We start from the raw sequence: 17,332 nt of genomic DNA, 5'->3' as shown, positions 1-17,332 counted from the left end.
TCTATATTATATCATTTAAGTTATAGATTAGTTAGCTCATGAGTTGATCTACAGAAACAAATGTTCGAATGTCAGCCTTTCAATAAATAAAACTGTTGCTTCATAGATATTAGCCATTTAAAGGGTAACTAAACCCTAAACCAACTTTTTTTAGTTAATGATCTGTAAGCATGGGGCTTTATTAGTACTGGTCATTGATTCAAGAAATTTTTTTGACAAGTGTTTTAATTCTACAATATATGGTGTAAAAACGTCTGAGTGCTGCCCTCTTCAGGTTGAACGGTGGCTACTGCAGTTGAATTTTCCTATTGGCTGTTGCGGTACTTCGTGACGTAAGCGGTGACAGCTGACGTAAGCAGGTTCCAGCTCACCACGCCAGATTCATGTACATGTCGTCTTGCGACCGTGTGAGGAATAATAATAACATAGAGTCTGACAGCAGCTGTCAATTAATCCGTCACTACGAGTCTCAGGTGCCCCCTCCCCCGCTCAGCCCCGCGACTCGGTTCGTTCCTCTATCCCCGCCGGGGTCTGCCCACTTTTCCTGCATTTTCAAATATTTCTAGTGGGTGGAGTCAGACTCTGAGCAGGTGTTTAGTTACCCTTTAATTATCTTCTTGAAAATCAAAACGAAAACACATTGTGAACATTCATAATTTAATATGTTAGCCATAATGAAAAAACAACAACAATGCATTTAATTAATGCCGTTAACCTGAGCTAAAATTGACCCGGATAGTCAAGGTGTAAGACTAAAACCTATATGGTTTATATGGGGTTGAGTTCTGAATAAGCATACTACATAATGTTGGTATCCATGTACAGATGAAAATAAGTGGTATAATTAACTCTAACCGCAGAATGACGAAAGACAAAAAAATAAAAAACTTCTGATTTTTCTGAATCAGAACGATCTGCAGTAGACACTGCAAAGATGCTGACTACCAGCCCTGGAATCACAAGTTTGAATCCAGGACGTGCTGAGTGACTCCAGCCAGGTCTCCTAAGCAACCAAATTTGCCCGGTTGCTAAGGAGGGTAGAGTCACACGGGGTAACCTCCTCATGGTCGCTATAATGTTGTTCACTCTCTGTGGGGCGCGTGTTGAGTTGTGCATGGATGCCGGAGAGAATAGTGTGATGCCTCCACATGCCACGGGATAAGATGCACAAATTGACGATCTCAGATGCAGAGGCAACTGAGATTCATTCTCCACCACCCGGATTGAGGCAAATAACTACGCCACCATGAGGACTTAGTGCGCATTGGGAATTGGGCAATCAAAATTGAGAAAAAATTTTACAAATAAAACAACATGATCGGCGCAACATAATACCGCATTATCAGTTTGAGCTATTAGCTGGCGATAACAGCTGTGAACACATTTATGTTAAAAATTCAGTGTGAAATGATGCACTTTTGCAAGCAATGCGTCCTTGTGCTTCACGTTCATTGTATGATGGTCTTGTCAGATTATGACATTGTATGAAATCTAAGTGTCTTTCTTGTCGAAACATTTGTTGTTATTAGTCTAAATATACTTTTTCAATATATGTTGCTAATGTAATCTATTGTGTTCTTGCCTGGCAACATTAGAAATCCCACTGCACCCTTTTCAGCTTAAACAAGATTTAAACACCTTCTCACCCATCGAGTTAAGGTGTGAATCACTGAAACGCTGGGTATTTAAAATGTCTGTTAAAAAAAAAGTTTCTAGAAAAATGTTTAGATAAAAAGTGTTCAAAGGGTTCTAAAGGCCTAAATAATGCACTAAACTAATTGAAGTACAGATCTGACCTGATATCCTCTACAGATAAAATAACCATGGTATCACCATGGTATTTTGCAGTAAAATAATTGTTACCCTAAAATTAAACATGGTTATTAAGACTTTAAATGTAGGTCTTTTTCCCCTTTGTTAAGTCATGGAGCCACTCCAGTAAGATTTGCCAAGAAACAGTAAATGTATTAATTCCTTTTAAATATCAGACAGGTGAAAAAGCATGTTATGCAAGGGTTTCCCATCTTTCTTGGTCTCGCTCATCTTTCTCTGAAGAGCATACTCAAACAGGGCATATTTAAGTCCATCCATAGGGGAAAATAACAACATAGACATTCCTTTGTCTAAAGCAGACCCCAAATACTCCCCTAGCATAATTTAAACCATATGTCTTCTGGAATGTTCTTTGGAAAATACTCTAGTTTAGATGTGTGTGACATATATAGAAACTTAAAACATAATAAAAAAACTAATGCAATGATACAAAACATCATAATATAAAAGTATACATGATTAATAATGCTACAAAATTAATACTACTACTAAATAACTATGAATAATAATAATACTAATCAGCATGAACATTTAAGTCTACAGTTACTATATTAACACCATATTACTGTAGTAACTGCCAAAACATCATGGTTACTATAATATTACTATACTAAAACTACCTTTATATAATTTTTTTATTTAAAATATATTAATAGTTAAGACATGAAATAGAATGAGAAATATAATAAGCCAAATGCAGAACCGAACTCTGGTCATCCAAACACATCAGCGTTATGCTCCATGCCATTGGAGCGACACTCTCAGCGCACTTTGTTGTGTATTTCTATGTTGCCAATTGACTGTTGGGGTAACTGAATGGAAATAATCACTCCAAAAAATTATACATTTTACCAAGCTTTGGGGAAACATTGGTTTATAGCAAATATATACTAATAAAATACTGCGACAGATAATGAATAACAAAGCTTGTAACCTATGGGATTAAACTGCATAGCGTTTCTGGTTATACCACGTTTAGCGTAAAACTCTTAACGCAGGTCTTGAGACAAATGTTATACAAATGTGGTCACAGTACTAACTTCCACCCTAATTCATGAAATGGAAAATTGTTATTCTTTTTCAAATACAGTATTTGACAATATTTCATTTGATAAGTATTCTGCTCCCATAAACAATGATTCTGTTTACTTATTCTTTCATTTTTATTGCCAGGAGAATATAACATAATGACACAATGGTATACATATAAATTAATTAATTCACATTTGATATTCCTGTTTAAAAACTTAAAAATTTTCGAAAATATGGGTTTTCCTATCTGCACATTAAAAGAAAGCACAGGTTTAGAGTCTTAACAGTTTCTGGAAGTCACAATTGTTTGAATAATGGTCTAATGATACTCATAACATCTGTGCATATGTACACTAACAAATTATAATTCTCTCTAATGAAATGTGAATAAATAAATGCAAACAAATAACTCTCTAATGGACGTCCTTGTGAACGCTGAATTCTTCGGGAAAGTATTTATCATGCGTCTTCATTGCAACGTTTAGCCAGAAAAGAAATACTGTGGTGTTTTTAGTTGTTGTTTTCTCTCCTCTTTTCTTTTTTATGGCAGTTGGCAAAACAAGCTTAACTTGCCCTTACCAACTCCAGCTGAATGGACGTTATATGTTGGGAGAAAGAGCTCCAAGGCATTCGGCTATGGCCTGTTGAAATTATATGGTTATTGCACCCCTTAGTGGTTTAGAGCTGCTAAAGGCTCGTTCACACGGTGAAAAGCAGTAAAAAGCTTACTCTGGTTGACTATCCACTGTTGGGATAGTCAAAATACAGGTGGGAAAAAAAAATAATAATGAAGTATATAGCGCATGTATTTGTTGCTAGAATAAGAACAAGAATATCTATAAAATCTGTCTAATAGATTGTATGCAACATTATTGAATCTTAGGTGCTAAAAGGACAATTAAATGATGCATTTGTTTTGTTCATTCAGATTCTGTATGAATAAACATGCATTTGAAAAACGCAATGCAAATTAAATGGTTTTCATAATTTCTCAGCACTCACCTCCAGCAGAAAGGGTAGCTATGCTTGAGAGAGCTGGCATTCACAAGACGACCATTCTCCCTCAGCCACTTGATAATGTTTTTGTCTGCATCCTGAAAGCATTGAGGTCATAAAGAACAAAGAGGAGAGTGTTAAGTGCGTGCTGTGAATAAAAAGTGTGACCATTAAAGAATAATACATTTCTATATAGCCAGCGCTGTCCTGAGCCCCACTGTAGATAAAGATATAAAGCCAGCTCAGCGGAGTGAATCTTACAGGCCTATAGTTTTTTTGTCTTTGACCAAGCACACAAACCAGCTCCCGAAGTTAGGCTCATGTAGTTGGCTGCACTTTTCATTTAGTGCCTTTCAAAAGTCATATTAATTCACTTTAATGGAAACTTGTCCACTGTGTCCTTGTAGCAGATTGAGACTGAATTGGCTTCCTGTCTCATGCATAATTGGATTTTACCACTTTAGGAACCTTTTCTTAATCTACCAGACAATATGAAGGGTATGTGTATGGTCCTGGAGAAGACTTTAACCCATTATGTATTAAAAAAGACCCTGCAGTGATTATTATTATTATGTACTGTGGGATTGTACATTTAAGGCTCACTAGAAGATCAGTTTTTCCATAACATCACATGAAAAACTGAAGTGATACCAATTGTATTGGGCATTGAAGAAGTATTGTGATTTTGTGAGATCCTTTACCCATGAATGCATACCTGTTTGTCCTCTTTACTGAAGAGATGTTTCTCCTGCTACCTAAGTCTAAAATAAATATGTTGCATACTGTTTTGAACAGCCTTCTTGTGAGGAGCGCATATCTGATAAATACAATTATACAATGTCTTCATTTTTACAGGAATTTCTGTAGTTAACCCTCTGGGGTCTGAGGGTGTTTTGGGCCCTGGAGAAGTTTTGACATGCCTTGACATTTGTGCTTTTTTCAGTTGCTCAAAAACATATTAACGGCTAAAGTCTGATAACATTGTATTCAGCACAAACTGGGCTACAATAAAATGTGAGCAACTTATATGTACAGGTTTGTATTTTTGAGAAAATAATGTTTATGTGTGGTTTTTGAAAAAACTTAAATTTTAAGTCACTGAAATAAGGCCATATAACACATACTAAACATTTGTCCACAATACTTTTGAGAACTGGATCTTGTAGCCTAGAGTTTTTGCTACAAAATAATGTGAAAATCATCCTGATCACGCATTCATACAAAACAATATAGTAATTGAACTTTTGTATGACAATTTTTGTGTTGAATGGTAATATGCGAGGAGGCATGAACTATCATGAATATTTATTTGATTCACACCTGAGGACACAAAGACCCCTCCTCTGGGCCTATAAATGAGGAATGTGACAAAGAGAATGAATGTGAGGAGACTTAATTATCAAAATCAAGTTTTAAGTTAAAAGAAGTAATCTGACTAAATATTTTCTTTACACAAAGACTTTACTTAATTTCAGACCTACACTACCATTAAAAGAAGTCTCTTCTGCTCACCAAGAATTTATTTGATCCAATATACAGTAAAAACATTGTGTGAACTAATTTTACAATTTAAAAGAACAGTTTTCTATTTGAATATATTGTAAAATGCAATTTGTGATCAAAGCTGAATTTTCAGCATCATTACTGCAGTCTTCAGTGTCACATGATCCTTCAGAAATCAGTATAATATGCTGATTTTCTAATATGGGCATATTTAAAAGTGCATTTTACGCATTTAACCTGAACACATATTTGCAAGCAGAAGCTTTGTTGATGATAACGAGTCAGTCATCTGAGTCCCGCTCTTCTTCTGAGGAAACTGTTAACTCATCCGCAGAAAAGTTGAGTTGTGTTTATATTAAATCTCGCAGTCGGGCCGTGTACATTTCCCTTGATCGTCTCAGCACATTAGCGTATGAATGGCGCACTCTGCTGGTGGGTGTGATCACATTACAGATAATGAAGCTGAGCCTGGAAAACTGTACATCGCTTTGTTTCATACAGATTACATTGCAGGAGAATATTTGTTTTAAATTTGAATTTTTTTATTTAAAATTATACATTTTAAGCTTTCTTTAGACATACACTCACCTAAAGGATTATTAGGAACACCTGTTCAATTTCTCATTAATGCAATTATCTAATCAACCAATCACATGGCAGTTGCTTCAATGCATTTAGGGGTGTAGTCCTGGTCAAGACAATCTCCTGAACTCCAAACTGAATGTCAGAACGGGAAAGAAATGTGATTTAAGCAATTCTGAGTGTGGCATGGTTGTTGGTGCCAGACGGGCCGGTCTGAGTATTTCACAATCTGCTCAGTTACTGGGATTTTCACGCACAACCATTTCTAGGGTTTACAAAGAATGGTGTGAAAAGGAAAAAACATACAGTATGCGGCAGTCCTGTGGGCGAAAATGCCTTGTTGATGCTAGAGGTCAGAGGAGAATGGGCCGACTGATTCAAGCTGATAGAAGAGCAACTTTGCCTGAAATAACCACTCGTTACAACCGAGGTATGCAGCAAAGCATTTGTGAAGCCACAACACGCACAACCTTGAGGCGGATGGGCTACAACAGCAGAAGACCCCACCGGGTACCACTCATCTCCACGACAAAAAGGAAAAAGAGGCTACAATTTGCAAGAGCTCACCAAAATTGGACAGTTGAAGACTGGAAAAATGTTGCCTGGTCTGATGAGTCTCGATTTCTGTTGAGACATTCAGATGGTAGAGTCAGAATTTGGCGTAAACAGAATGAGAACATGGATCCATCATGCCTTGTTACCACTGTGCAGGCTGGTGGTGGTGGTGTAATGGTGTGGGGGATGTTTTCTTGGCACACTTTAGGCCCCTTAGTGCCAATTGGGCATCGTTTAAATGCCACTGCCTACGTGAGCATTGTTTCTGACCATGTCTATCCCTTTATGGCCACCATGTACCCATCCTCTGATGGCTACTTCCAGCAAATATTCTCCTGCAATGTAATCTGTATGAAACACCATGTCACAAAGCTCGAATAATTTCAAATTGGTTTCTTGAACATGACAATGAGTTCACTGTACTAAAATGGCCCCCACAGTCACCAGATCTCAACCCAATAGAGCATCTTTGGGATGTGGTGGAACGGGAGCTTCATGCCCTGGATGTGCATTCCACAAATCTCCATCAACTGCAAGATGCTATCCTATCAATATGGGCCAACATTTCTAAAGAATGCTTTCAGCACCTTGTTGAATCAATGCCACATAGAATTAAGGCAGTTCTGAAGGCGAAAGGGGGTCAAACACAGTATTAGTATGGTGTTCCTAATAATCCTTTAGGTGAGTGTATGTTTCATGTTTGTGTGAGAAGAATTCGCGGAATTTAAGTTCATTTTAGTGACGTGTTTCTGAAATATGCTCGTGAACACAGAGACAGCTGAAAGCTCATCCGTTTTATTTTCTTTATTTTACAAAAGCACAATATTTTGTTGTTATTGTGAGTGTACACAAATAAAGTACACCTTTATAGTCTCTAATGATGTCTTACACTTATCTGTATACCCAAAAATTATGGGGTATTTTAAGTTGTTTCTGCTGTAATGACGAAAATATCCAGCAGGATGCGCCAGCGCGTCCGTCGACCCCAGAGGATTAAAGGCAAATATGTAATTTAAAATAGACAATCATAGACACAATTACACAATTGCCCTTTAATTCACAAACAAAACAAAAAAAAAGTCATTTAAAACATTTCTGTAAATATATCAAAGATGTTGAAAAGCTGTCAGTGAGACAGAATCAACAGGGTCTGATTGAAAGACGCAGGTGGCAGCTAGTTACTGCTGTGAGAATGAGTGTTCAAGGAAAGGGATACTGACTGTGAGTGGTAAAAATGTAAGATAACAGAAGAACTATGATGACATAATTCAAAAGGAAAAATTGTTCCTCTGTCAGTCTCTGTTTGCATCTAAACCTCTGACATAAGCACTCCATATCAGCACCATTTTCTTCTGTCATCCAATCATGTATCAAGCCTATCTTCTGAATGACACACCTGAGAAGAGACCTGTACTTCTGCATAGATTTTAAAACCGTATTCGTGAAACAAAGTTAAGATGGGCGAGGAGGAGCCGGAAACAGGACGAACCATCAAAATAATGTTTAATGAAAACTTAAAGGTTTTCATGGTCACATAAACTACAACACATAGAGACTGTATTATCTAGATATCTCATAGAGACTGAGTCTGTTCCCCGAACTACCAAACACAATTCCCTCACTAAATCATTTTTAAAAAAAATTTTTGATTAAGGTCAAACTTGAACAAAATAAACAAATAAAAAATACACATCATATAAAAACAGGGCTACTAAACATTAGATCTCTTTCTACCAAAGCACTAATTGTCAATGAAATGATTACAGATCATAGATGCGCTCTGTTTGACTGAAACCTTGCTTAAACCGGATGAATATATTAGTTTAAATGAATCTACTCCCTCAGGTTATTGTTATAAACATGAGCCTCATCTGAAGGGTCGAGGAGGTGGTGTTGCTACAATTTATAGTGAAGTTTTTGGTGTTACTCAGAGGACAGGATATAAATGTAAGTCTTTTGAACTAATAATGCTTAATGTGACACCGTCAAATATAAATAAAAAAATCTCTGTCGCCTTTTACCCTTGCTAGATCACCCGGGTCTTATTCTGGTTTCCTTAGTGAATATGCAAATTTTTAATTAGATCTTGTAGTTACTGTAGATAGAGCCTTATTTGTTGGTGACTTCAACATTCACGTAGATAATGAAAATGATACATTGGGATTAGCATTTATTGATATTCTCAACTCTCTTGGAGTCAGACAAAATGTAACAGGACCAACTCATCACCATAATCATACGCTAGATTTAATTCTTTCATATGGAGTTGATGTTGATAATATAGAAATTCAGCAGCAGAGCGATGACATCTCTGATCATTACCTCGCCTCTTGTATGCTGCAATCAACTAATGTTACTCAATTTACACCACGCTATCGTTCAGGTAGAACTATTCTTTCGACCACTAAAGATAGCTTCACTAATAATCTTCCAGATCTATCTCATACACTCAATAAACCCCAAAGCCCAGAAGAACTTGTTGAAATAACAAAAAATATAAATGCAGTCTTCTCTAGCACCCTTGATATTGTCGCCCCACTTCGATTAAAAAAATTTAAGAAATAAGCCCTGCACCATGGTGCAATGATAACACTCATGCTCTTAAGAGAGCAGCTCGGAAAATGGAGCGCATGTGGAAAAATACAAAATTAGAAGTATTTCGTGGTGCATGGAAGGATAGTGTCTGTAGCTACAGACAGGCACTAAAAACTGCCAGGTCAGCATATTTTAGTAAACTCATAGAAAATAACCACAACAATCCTAGATGTTTATTCAGTACTGTGGCTAAATTCGTTAGGAATAAAGCTTCAACAGAACCAGATATTACGTCACATCTCAAGAGTAATGACTTCATGAATTTCTTTACAGATAAAATTGAAATAATCAGAAATAAAATTGGAATTATGCAATCATATGTCATCACACCCCAGAAAACAGTGCCTAAACATTTTCCTCACGTGCAACTTCAATCTTTCTCTGTCATAGGTCAAACAAAACTTAGCGAAACATCAAAAGCCACAACTTTTTTGTTAGATCCTATGCCAACTAAGCTCTTAAGAGGTATCTCCTGTAATCTCAGAACCTCTTCTTAATATCATTAACTCCTCGCTATGCTTAGGACATGTCCAAAGAAACTTTAAAATGGTAATTATCAAACCGCTTATTAAGAAGCCACAACTTGATCCTGGAGAACTTGCTAATTATAGACTGATTTCAAATCTCCCGTTTATGTCAAAAATACTAGAAAAGGTATATCCTCCCAAATATGTTCATTTCTACAGAGAAATAGTATATATGAAGAATTTCAATCAGGATTTAGGCCTCATCACAGTACAGAGACTGCACTTTGTTACAAATGACTTCCTCTTATCATCTGATCGCGGCTGCATTTCTCTTCTAGTGCTTTTAGATCTTATTGCTGCATTCGACACGACAGATCACGACATTCTCTTGAATAGGCTGGAGAATTATGTTGGAATTTGTGGAGTTGCATTAGCATGGTTTAGGTCATATTTAGCAGACCGCTACCATTTTGTTTATGTAAATAAGGAATTGTCAAACCAAACAAAAGTAAAATATGGAGTGCCACAGGGATCCGTTTTAGGGCCTCTGCTTTTCTCTTGTATATGCTTCTCCAGGGAGATATTATCAGGAATCATGGAATAAGTTTCCACTGCTATAAAAAAATAAGCCGCTAAAATATAATTTGACTCTAGATGGATGTACTGTTACATCATCTTCAACAGTGAAGAACTTAGGTATTTGATACCAATCTGACCTTTGAAAATCAAATTACAAATGACTGTAGAACAGCATTCTTCCACCTAAGAAATATTGCTAAATTAAGGCACATGCTCTCTGTTGCCGAAAAATTCAATTGGTAGCAGCCAGAGTGCTAACAAGAACCTAGAAATATGATCATATTAGCCTCATTTTATCATCGTCACATTGGCTACCTGTTAAATTCCATATTAATTTTAAAATTCTGTAAACTACGAACAAAGCTTTGAATGGTCTAGCTCCGCAGTACTTAAGTGATCTTCTACCACGCTATATTCCAACACGTTCATTAAGATCGCAAAATTCTGGCCTGTTAATTGTTCCTAGAATATCAAAATCCACAAAAGGAGGTAGATCCTTTTCATATTTGGCTCCTAAACTATGGAATAGTCCCCCTAACACTGTTCGAGATGCAGAAACACTCCCTCAGTTTAAGTCTAGACTAAAGACTCATCTATTTAGCCAGGCATACACCTAATTTATCCTCCAACCCACAATTAGGCTGCTTTAGTTGGGTCTGCCGGAAGCAGAAACCAGAAACATTGAGCATGATCTCTAACTGCAATAAATGTAATGGCATCTATGCTAATATTATTTTATTTGTTTCCATGTCTCAACCTCGGCTGGATCCAGCACCATTCCTGCTTCGTGTTGGACTCCACTGCTACGTGTCGCTGAATGATGATGACTAAATGTAACATCACTTCAGTCTATTATGATGGACTTCAGAGGATGAACTGGTGCCAACTCCAACCTGAATCACCTCGGCCTATTGATGGACTACGATCTTGAAATGGAATGCATAGACTAACTATTGCCAACAAAAGCCTTCATCAGCCAACACGATCTTGAAATGGAATGCATAGACTAACTATTGCCAACAAAAGCCTTCATCAGCCTATTAACAAGGACAATTGCATCTATGTGAACTTCTGCAATTAATCAAGGATGGACTTCAAAGACATTGGTAATTTATCTTACAGTTCAAACACAATCGATGTTTAAACACTGACCCTTAACACTTACTTAGTTTAATAATTTTAAGCCATGACTTTAACTATACACAAGTAATATTTACATTATATTCATGATGTTAGCCAGAGGGGAACTGGCCCCCACAGTGAGTCTGGTTTCTCCCAAGGTTATTTTTCTCCATTAATCTACATCTAGGAGTTTTGTGTTCCTTGCCACATTCGCCTACAGCTTGCTCACTGGAGTTATTAATATAGCTATTATTTAATTATTTTTAAACACGATTAAGAATCGTATTTTATCTAATTACACAATGATAATTCATCGACTTTATAGACATTACAGTTTTATCATCTGTTAATGCTGATCTTCTGTAAAGCTGCTTTGAAACGATGTGTGTTGTGAAAGGCGCTATACAAATAAAATTGACTTGACTTAAAAAGACACAAACATAAAACGCACACGGGCAGCTCTCTCTCTCTCTCTCTCTCTCGAAATGCCGCATCCTGCTCAGCTTTTTCCCTCTCCTCGGCTCACACTCCCTCCTTTGCCTCAGGCCGGGGAACCACAATATATTGGTATATTTACAAACAGTAGCTCAGTATAAAAAAAAATTTTCTTACAATAATTTCATATATGTGGTCAACTCCTCAATTCATTTTGAAATCTGAAATCTATGACAAAATAATCAGACTAACATACACTGATTAGCCACAACATTAAAACCAATGACAGATGACGTGAATAACATTATATCGTTACAATGGCAGCTGTCAAGGGGTGGGATATATTAGGCAGCAAGTGAACAGTCAGTTCTTGAATTTCATGTGTTAAAAACAAGAAAAATGGGCAAGCGTAAGGATCTGAGTGACAAAGTCCTAACTGTGATGGCTAGATGACAGGGTCAGGGCATCTCCAAAATGGCAGGTCTTGAGGGGTGTTCCCGTATGCAGTGATTAGTACCTACCAAAAGTGGTCCAAGGAAGGACAACTGGTTAACCAGCAACAGGGTCATGGGCGCCCAAGGCTCACTGATGCCTTTATCACGTTATCTTTTAAATCATGTGGATGGCCGGGTGTTTGTGTGTCAATTACCAGGGAAAAAGATGGCAGCAGGATGCACAATGGGAAGACAGCAGGCCGGTAAAGGCAGTGTGATGTTCTGAGCAATGTTCTGCTGGGAAACCTTGGGTCCTGTCATTCATGTGGATGTTAATTTGACACGCACCACCTACCAAAAGATTGTTGATGACCACGTACACCCCTTCATGTCAACAGTATTCCCTGATGGCAGTAGCCTCTTTCAGCAGGTTAATGCACCCTGCATTATCCTGCCCTGGTGATTAAATCCGGGGGGAAAAAACAGAGTGGAGAATGCGGTTAGTTCCTGCACCAAAGTGTTGAGATGTGAAATGTGCAATGCTCCGGCAGGGGAGGTGGAGCAGGGGCCATCTTCGTCAGCTCCACGTCAAGATGATGCGAGGAGGGAGAGAGGCTGCGGCCACTCCCATCCTCAGGGGATTTCCCAAAGGGGATTTCCCTCTGGAGTAGTTGCGAGATGAAACCCTTAAGCACACTTTCGACCAAGTGAGAGTGATTGATGGTCAACAACTCTGGCCAAGTTTCGCACTTTCATATCCCTTTTTTACGATTATAAATGAGCGGTTGTATAGAGTGACGCAGGACGCTCAAACAGATAGATACAAAAGATACAACCCAGCTCTTAATACCACGAAGCCGCCAGGAAATGGTGTTCCAGGCGGCTCATTATAATCCGATGGCAGGTCACCTAGGGGAAAGGAAGACACTGAACTGCTTAATAGACCGTTTTTATAGGCAGGACGTTGGTGGTGATGTCCGCAGGTGGTGTGCAGCATGCTGTGAATGTCAGCTGGGGAATCCAAAGCACCATTGCACCACCTTCCTCTAATTGAGGTCCCCTTCGAGAGAATTGGCATGGACCTCGTCAGGCCATTAAAGCGGACAGCACGCAGACATCATTTTGTATTAGTCCTAGTGGATTATGCAATTCGATATCTGGAAGCAGTGCCTCTGCGCAGCATATCAGCATGTAAGTGTTGCGGAGGCACACTTCAAAATAATCTACCGGGCGGGGATTCCGAAAAAAATCCTCACCAATCAGGGCACAAATTTTATGTCACAGACACTACACGAGCAATTTGCACCAGAGTTTACAATCCGCAAAAATGTTTCGCTCATACACTCCGCTCCTGGTGGAGCAATTGATTAAAACCCTTAAGAACATGATTTTGTGTACGAGGATGCTAGAAATTTGGATAAATGGCTTGATCCCCTGTTATTTGCAGTACAAGAAGTCTTGTTAGCTTCCACTGGGTTTTCACCATTCTGGCTGCAATATGGGCAGCGTCCACGCGGGGTGCTTGACGTCATCCGCGAAGCTTGGGAGGAGGGACCTTCAGATAGCAAGAATGAATTTCAGTACATTCTTGATCTTGGAGCAAAACTCCACACTTTGGGGCAACTAACACAGGAGAATTTGTTCCAACCTCAAGAACGACAGAGCCGACTGCATAACGGGAGCTCGGCTGTGGGAATTTGCACTGGGAAATAAGGTTCTCGTTTTACTCCCCACATCGAGCTCCAAATTTTTTACCAAGTGGCAATGACCCCTTGAGGTCACACGACGAGTGGGGGAACTTGATTATGAGGTTAAGCGAACCAATAGAGGGGGCACACGTCAAATATATCACCTCAACCTCCTGAAATTGAGGTGATATATCCTGAGGGGCCGGAGGTGAATACAAAACCTAATCATAAAACTCCAGTCACTTGCGGAGACCACTTCTCACCGTATGAGCTCACATTGGTTGCCAAGTTGCAACAAGAATTTGCAGATGTGTTCTCCCCTCTACCGGGTCATACAAACCTCATCCAGCACCACAAAGAGAACGAACCAGGAGTGGTGGTACGTAGCAGTCCTTATTGCTTGCCCGAACACAAAAATAAAATAGTTTGGGAAGAATTGGATGCAATGCTTGATATGGGGTTAATAGAGAAATCCCACAGCGATTGGTTCTGTACGGTTCTGTGTTGATTATAGAAAAGTCAACGCGGTGTCTAAATTTGATGCGTACTGATGCCCTGTGATGACGAGTTGCTCGATTGATTTTACTCTATTTTATTCAACATTGGATTTGACAAAGGGTTATTGGCAGATCCCCCTGACCCCAATTTCCTGCGAAAAAACAGTCTTCTCCACACCGTTTGGATTGCACCAATTTGTGATGCTTCCATTCAGCATCTCATGGACCGAATCCTCAGACTGCATACAGCTTACGCCAGATGATATTTAGATGATATTATAATTTACAGTAATGACTGGCAGCGGCACATGCAAGAGGCTCTTCAATCCGTGCATCTCTCCGTGATCCACGCACAAATTAGCACACAACCCATTGACAGCGAGAACCACTAATCGCGACCACAAGGAGGTTACCCCATGTGACTCTACCCTCCTCTAGCAACCGGGCCAATTTGGTTGCTTAGGAGACCTGGCTTGAGTCACTCAGCTCACCCTGGATTCGAACTCGCGACTACAGGGGTGGTAGACAGCGTCAATACTCACTGAGCTACCCACACCCCACATTTTCTTCCTCTTTAACCATTCTGTTGTCGATTTGCTTGTGTGTTTTGGGTCATTGTCTTGCTGAATCACCCAGCTGAGGGACCACTGCCCTGACATTATCCTGTAAAATCTCTTGATACACTTTGTTCCCATCAATGATTGGAAGCCGTCCAGGCCCTGCTGTAGCAAAGCAGCCCCAAACCATGATGCTTCCTTCACCATGCTTCACAGCTGGGATGAGGTCTTGGTGTTGAGTGCCTATTTTTAGAAGTTAGAAGCCCAGAGGTTCACATACTTTTTCCAGCATAGACCGTGAATAATTAAACACCATGTTTAATAGACATGAAAACTACCAATATGTGTTTATGATTACTTTATGCAGATAGTGTTAATCTATTCTTAAGACTTGTGGTGAAGGTGAAGATCAGATGGCATTTTATGAATAATTAATGCAAAAATGTGGGTAATTCCAAAGGGTTCACAAACTTTTTATTACCACTGTAATTACAGCCATTTGCAGTTTAATAATCAGATTGGGTCATGAAGCGACCTGCTTTTCTGGAGGTGAGAAGCTACCGAATCTTTACTCCAAAATAAAAGCTCAATTTAAATGGAAAAAATATAGAAATATATCACTACTGCATAGTTATGTAACGGTCACTGTAACACTACTACTACTACAATGACGAATAATAATAATAATAATAATAATAATAATAAATAGCAACTGAATTATATTAAAGCAATATAGCACAGCTGTAATGCTCTGTTATGCAGCACTATTTTTTGACAAAAACATGCATGCATGTGTGTAAATCATTTTAAGCATTTTCTTTTTGTTTTTTGAAAATTTTGTTTAATAATTTGTGTTTAAAAAGTTTAGTAATAACCAAAAAATTTAATAAATATCACTTGGTCTACCTTTGACACAAGAACAATTACTACAATTAGGGTGACATTAAACAATTATGGTGCCAACATTAAATAAAATAACAAATACATGAATATTAAATACAACTAAAACCAACTTGCTAATTGAAATGCTTTTTGTGATGCAATACCACTACATGGGTAAAGCAGCTTGTTACTGGAAAAGTTACACTAAAGTGAAAATTAAAAGAAAAAAAGTACTGTCACACTACTGAAAAATGTAGTCTAGTTAATAGTGCTGTTACTTTTACTTAAGTTAATTACAATGACAGCAACCTATCTAGATACACTGGATATTGACTACACTGTACAAACCGATCAGACTTCACTTAAAAAATGGCAGTTTGATCAGTCAGTCCTAAATATTAGGTTTAAAAAACAAATCGCATTAATAATTGCAGTGAACACAAAGTCATAGAGAAGTGGCCACTATCCATACCTTCACGTATTGACCAGCAAAGTGAGTGACCTCTGAAGTGAAGATACCAGACGGGTCCACAGGGCAGATGGGAACAGAGTCTCTCTGGATAATTTTGTAGTCCATGCAGACACGGTAATCATCCTGTGCACAGAGGTACAACATCCATCAAAGATTTCTCTGAAATTGCATTTCAACAGGGGTTTACCAGAAGTGTTTCTAATTCTAAGAAATTAGTCCTTTCAATGTGAATGTGTGGGTGTTCTGACTCTTAAAATAATACACTGGAAAAGTGCTATCAACAAGGTATACACCGGAAAAAGGGGAGGGTCCACAGAAAGGCTATTCCATATTGTAAAGTGCATCTAAATGCACTCAGTGGGAGACGCTGATATATACACGGAGACAGTCCGCAACCACGAAACCCGTCCGGGTAGCCCATGCTGATGGGATAACTGTCCACCAAGTTTGGACAATGGACTGGAAGGTGGCCCGATGAACGCATTTAGAATTGTGCCGAATAATTCCTACCTGCAGCCCTGGTTATATGTGAGTCACTGAATCAAAGAGTCAACTGATTCATTAAAACAATGTAAGTGAACTAGAATGATTAATTTCCTTAAAAGTAAGGATTTATATTTAACATGTTCATTTAGTGCGTTAATTATATGAAATATAACGTCAAGAAACAAAGAAATCAACAAAATTAATCATGCCCCCGGCCTGTACATAAAAATCTGTAATTAGGAATGTTTCTACCATCGAAATACTTCAAGCTTGATGTTATTGCAAATCTGTGGCATTAGGGAGCAGCCAGTGTGACTCATGCTGTACAGGCAATCCACCTTGACAAACCAACGAGAGCAACAGGCAGCGCACCCTTCTATAGATGAAGGGATTTTCCGCTAAAAGACAGCTGGACCGCAAAAGAATGCAGGGATCTGAAGAAGCATTTTTTTTAAAGTTTTAAAAACTCAGTCCTAAAAACACAGACCAAAGTGAGACACTTTAAAAGCATCAATCTGATGAGTACACAGATTGATAGTACAAAAATAACGCAGAAGGAAGAAGGACAATAAAAGGATATGTTCAATGCTATGTAAATAAAACAAACAATATTCTGA

General features: G+C 38.4%; 1 protein-coding gene across 2 annotated transcripts in view; it reads right to left on the bottom strand.

The window, feature by feature from the left end:
• LOC127625691 (isoleucine--tRNA ligase, cytoplasmic-like) overlaps nucleotides 1-17,332 on the bottom strand; it is a 210,136-nt gene that overhangs the window by 131,007 nt on the left and 61,797 nt on the right. For both annotated transcript variants that reach the window (XM_052101027.1, XM_052101029.1), the window contains exons 11-12: nucleotides 16,230-16,352; nucleotides 3,868-3,959 (exon numbers count right to left, since the gene is read on the bottom strand). In XM_052101027.1, the coding sequence (XP_051956987.1) occupies nucleotides 3,868-3,959; nucleotides 16,230-16,352 (215 nt within the window). The remainder of the gene's footprint in view (nucleotides 1-3,867; nucleotides 3,960-16,229; nucleotides 16,353-17,332) is intronic.

Source organism: Xyrauchen texanus, chromosome 32 (assembly GCF_025860055.1).
Source record: "Xyrauchen texanus isolate HMW12.3.18 chromosome 32, RBS_HiC_50CHRs, whole genome shotgun sequence".
Classification (NCBI taxonomy): Eukaryota; Metazoa; Chordata; class Actinopteri; order Cypriniformes; family Catostomidae; genus Xyrauchen; species Xyrauchen texanus.
This window is presented reverse-complemented; position numbering and strand designations above follow the sequence as displayed.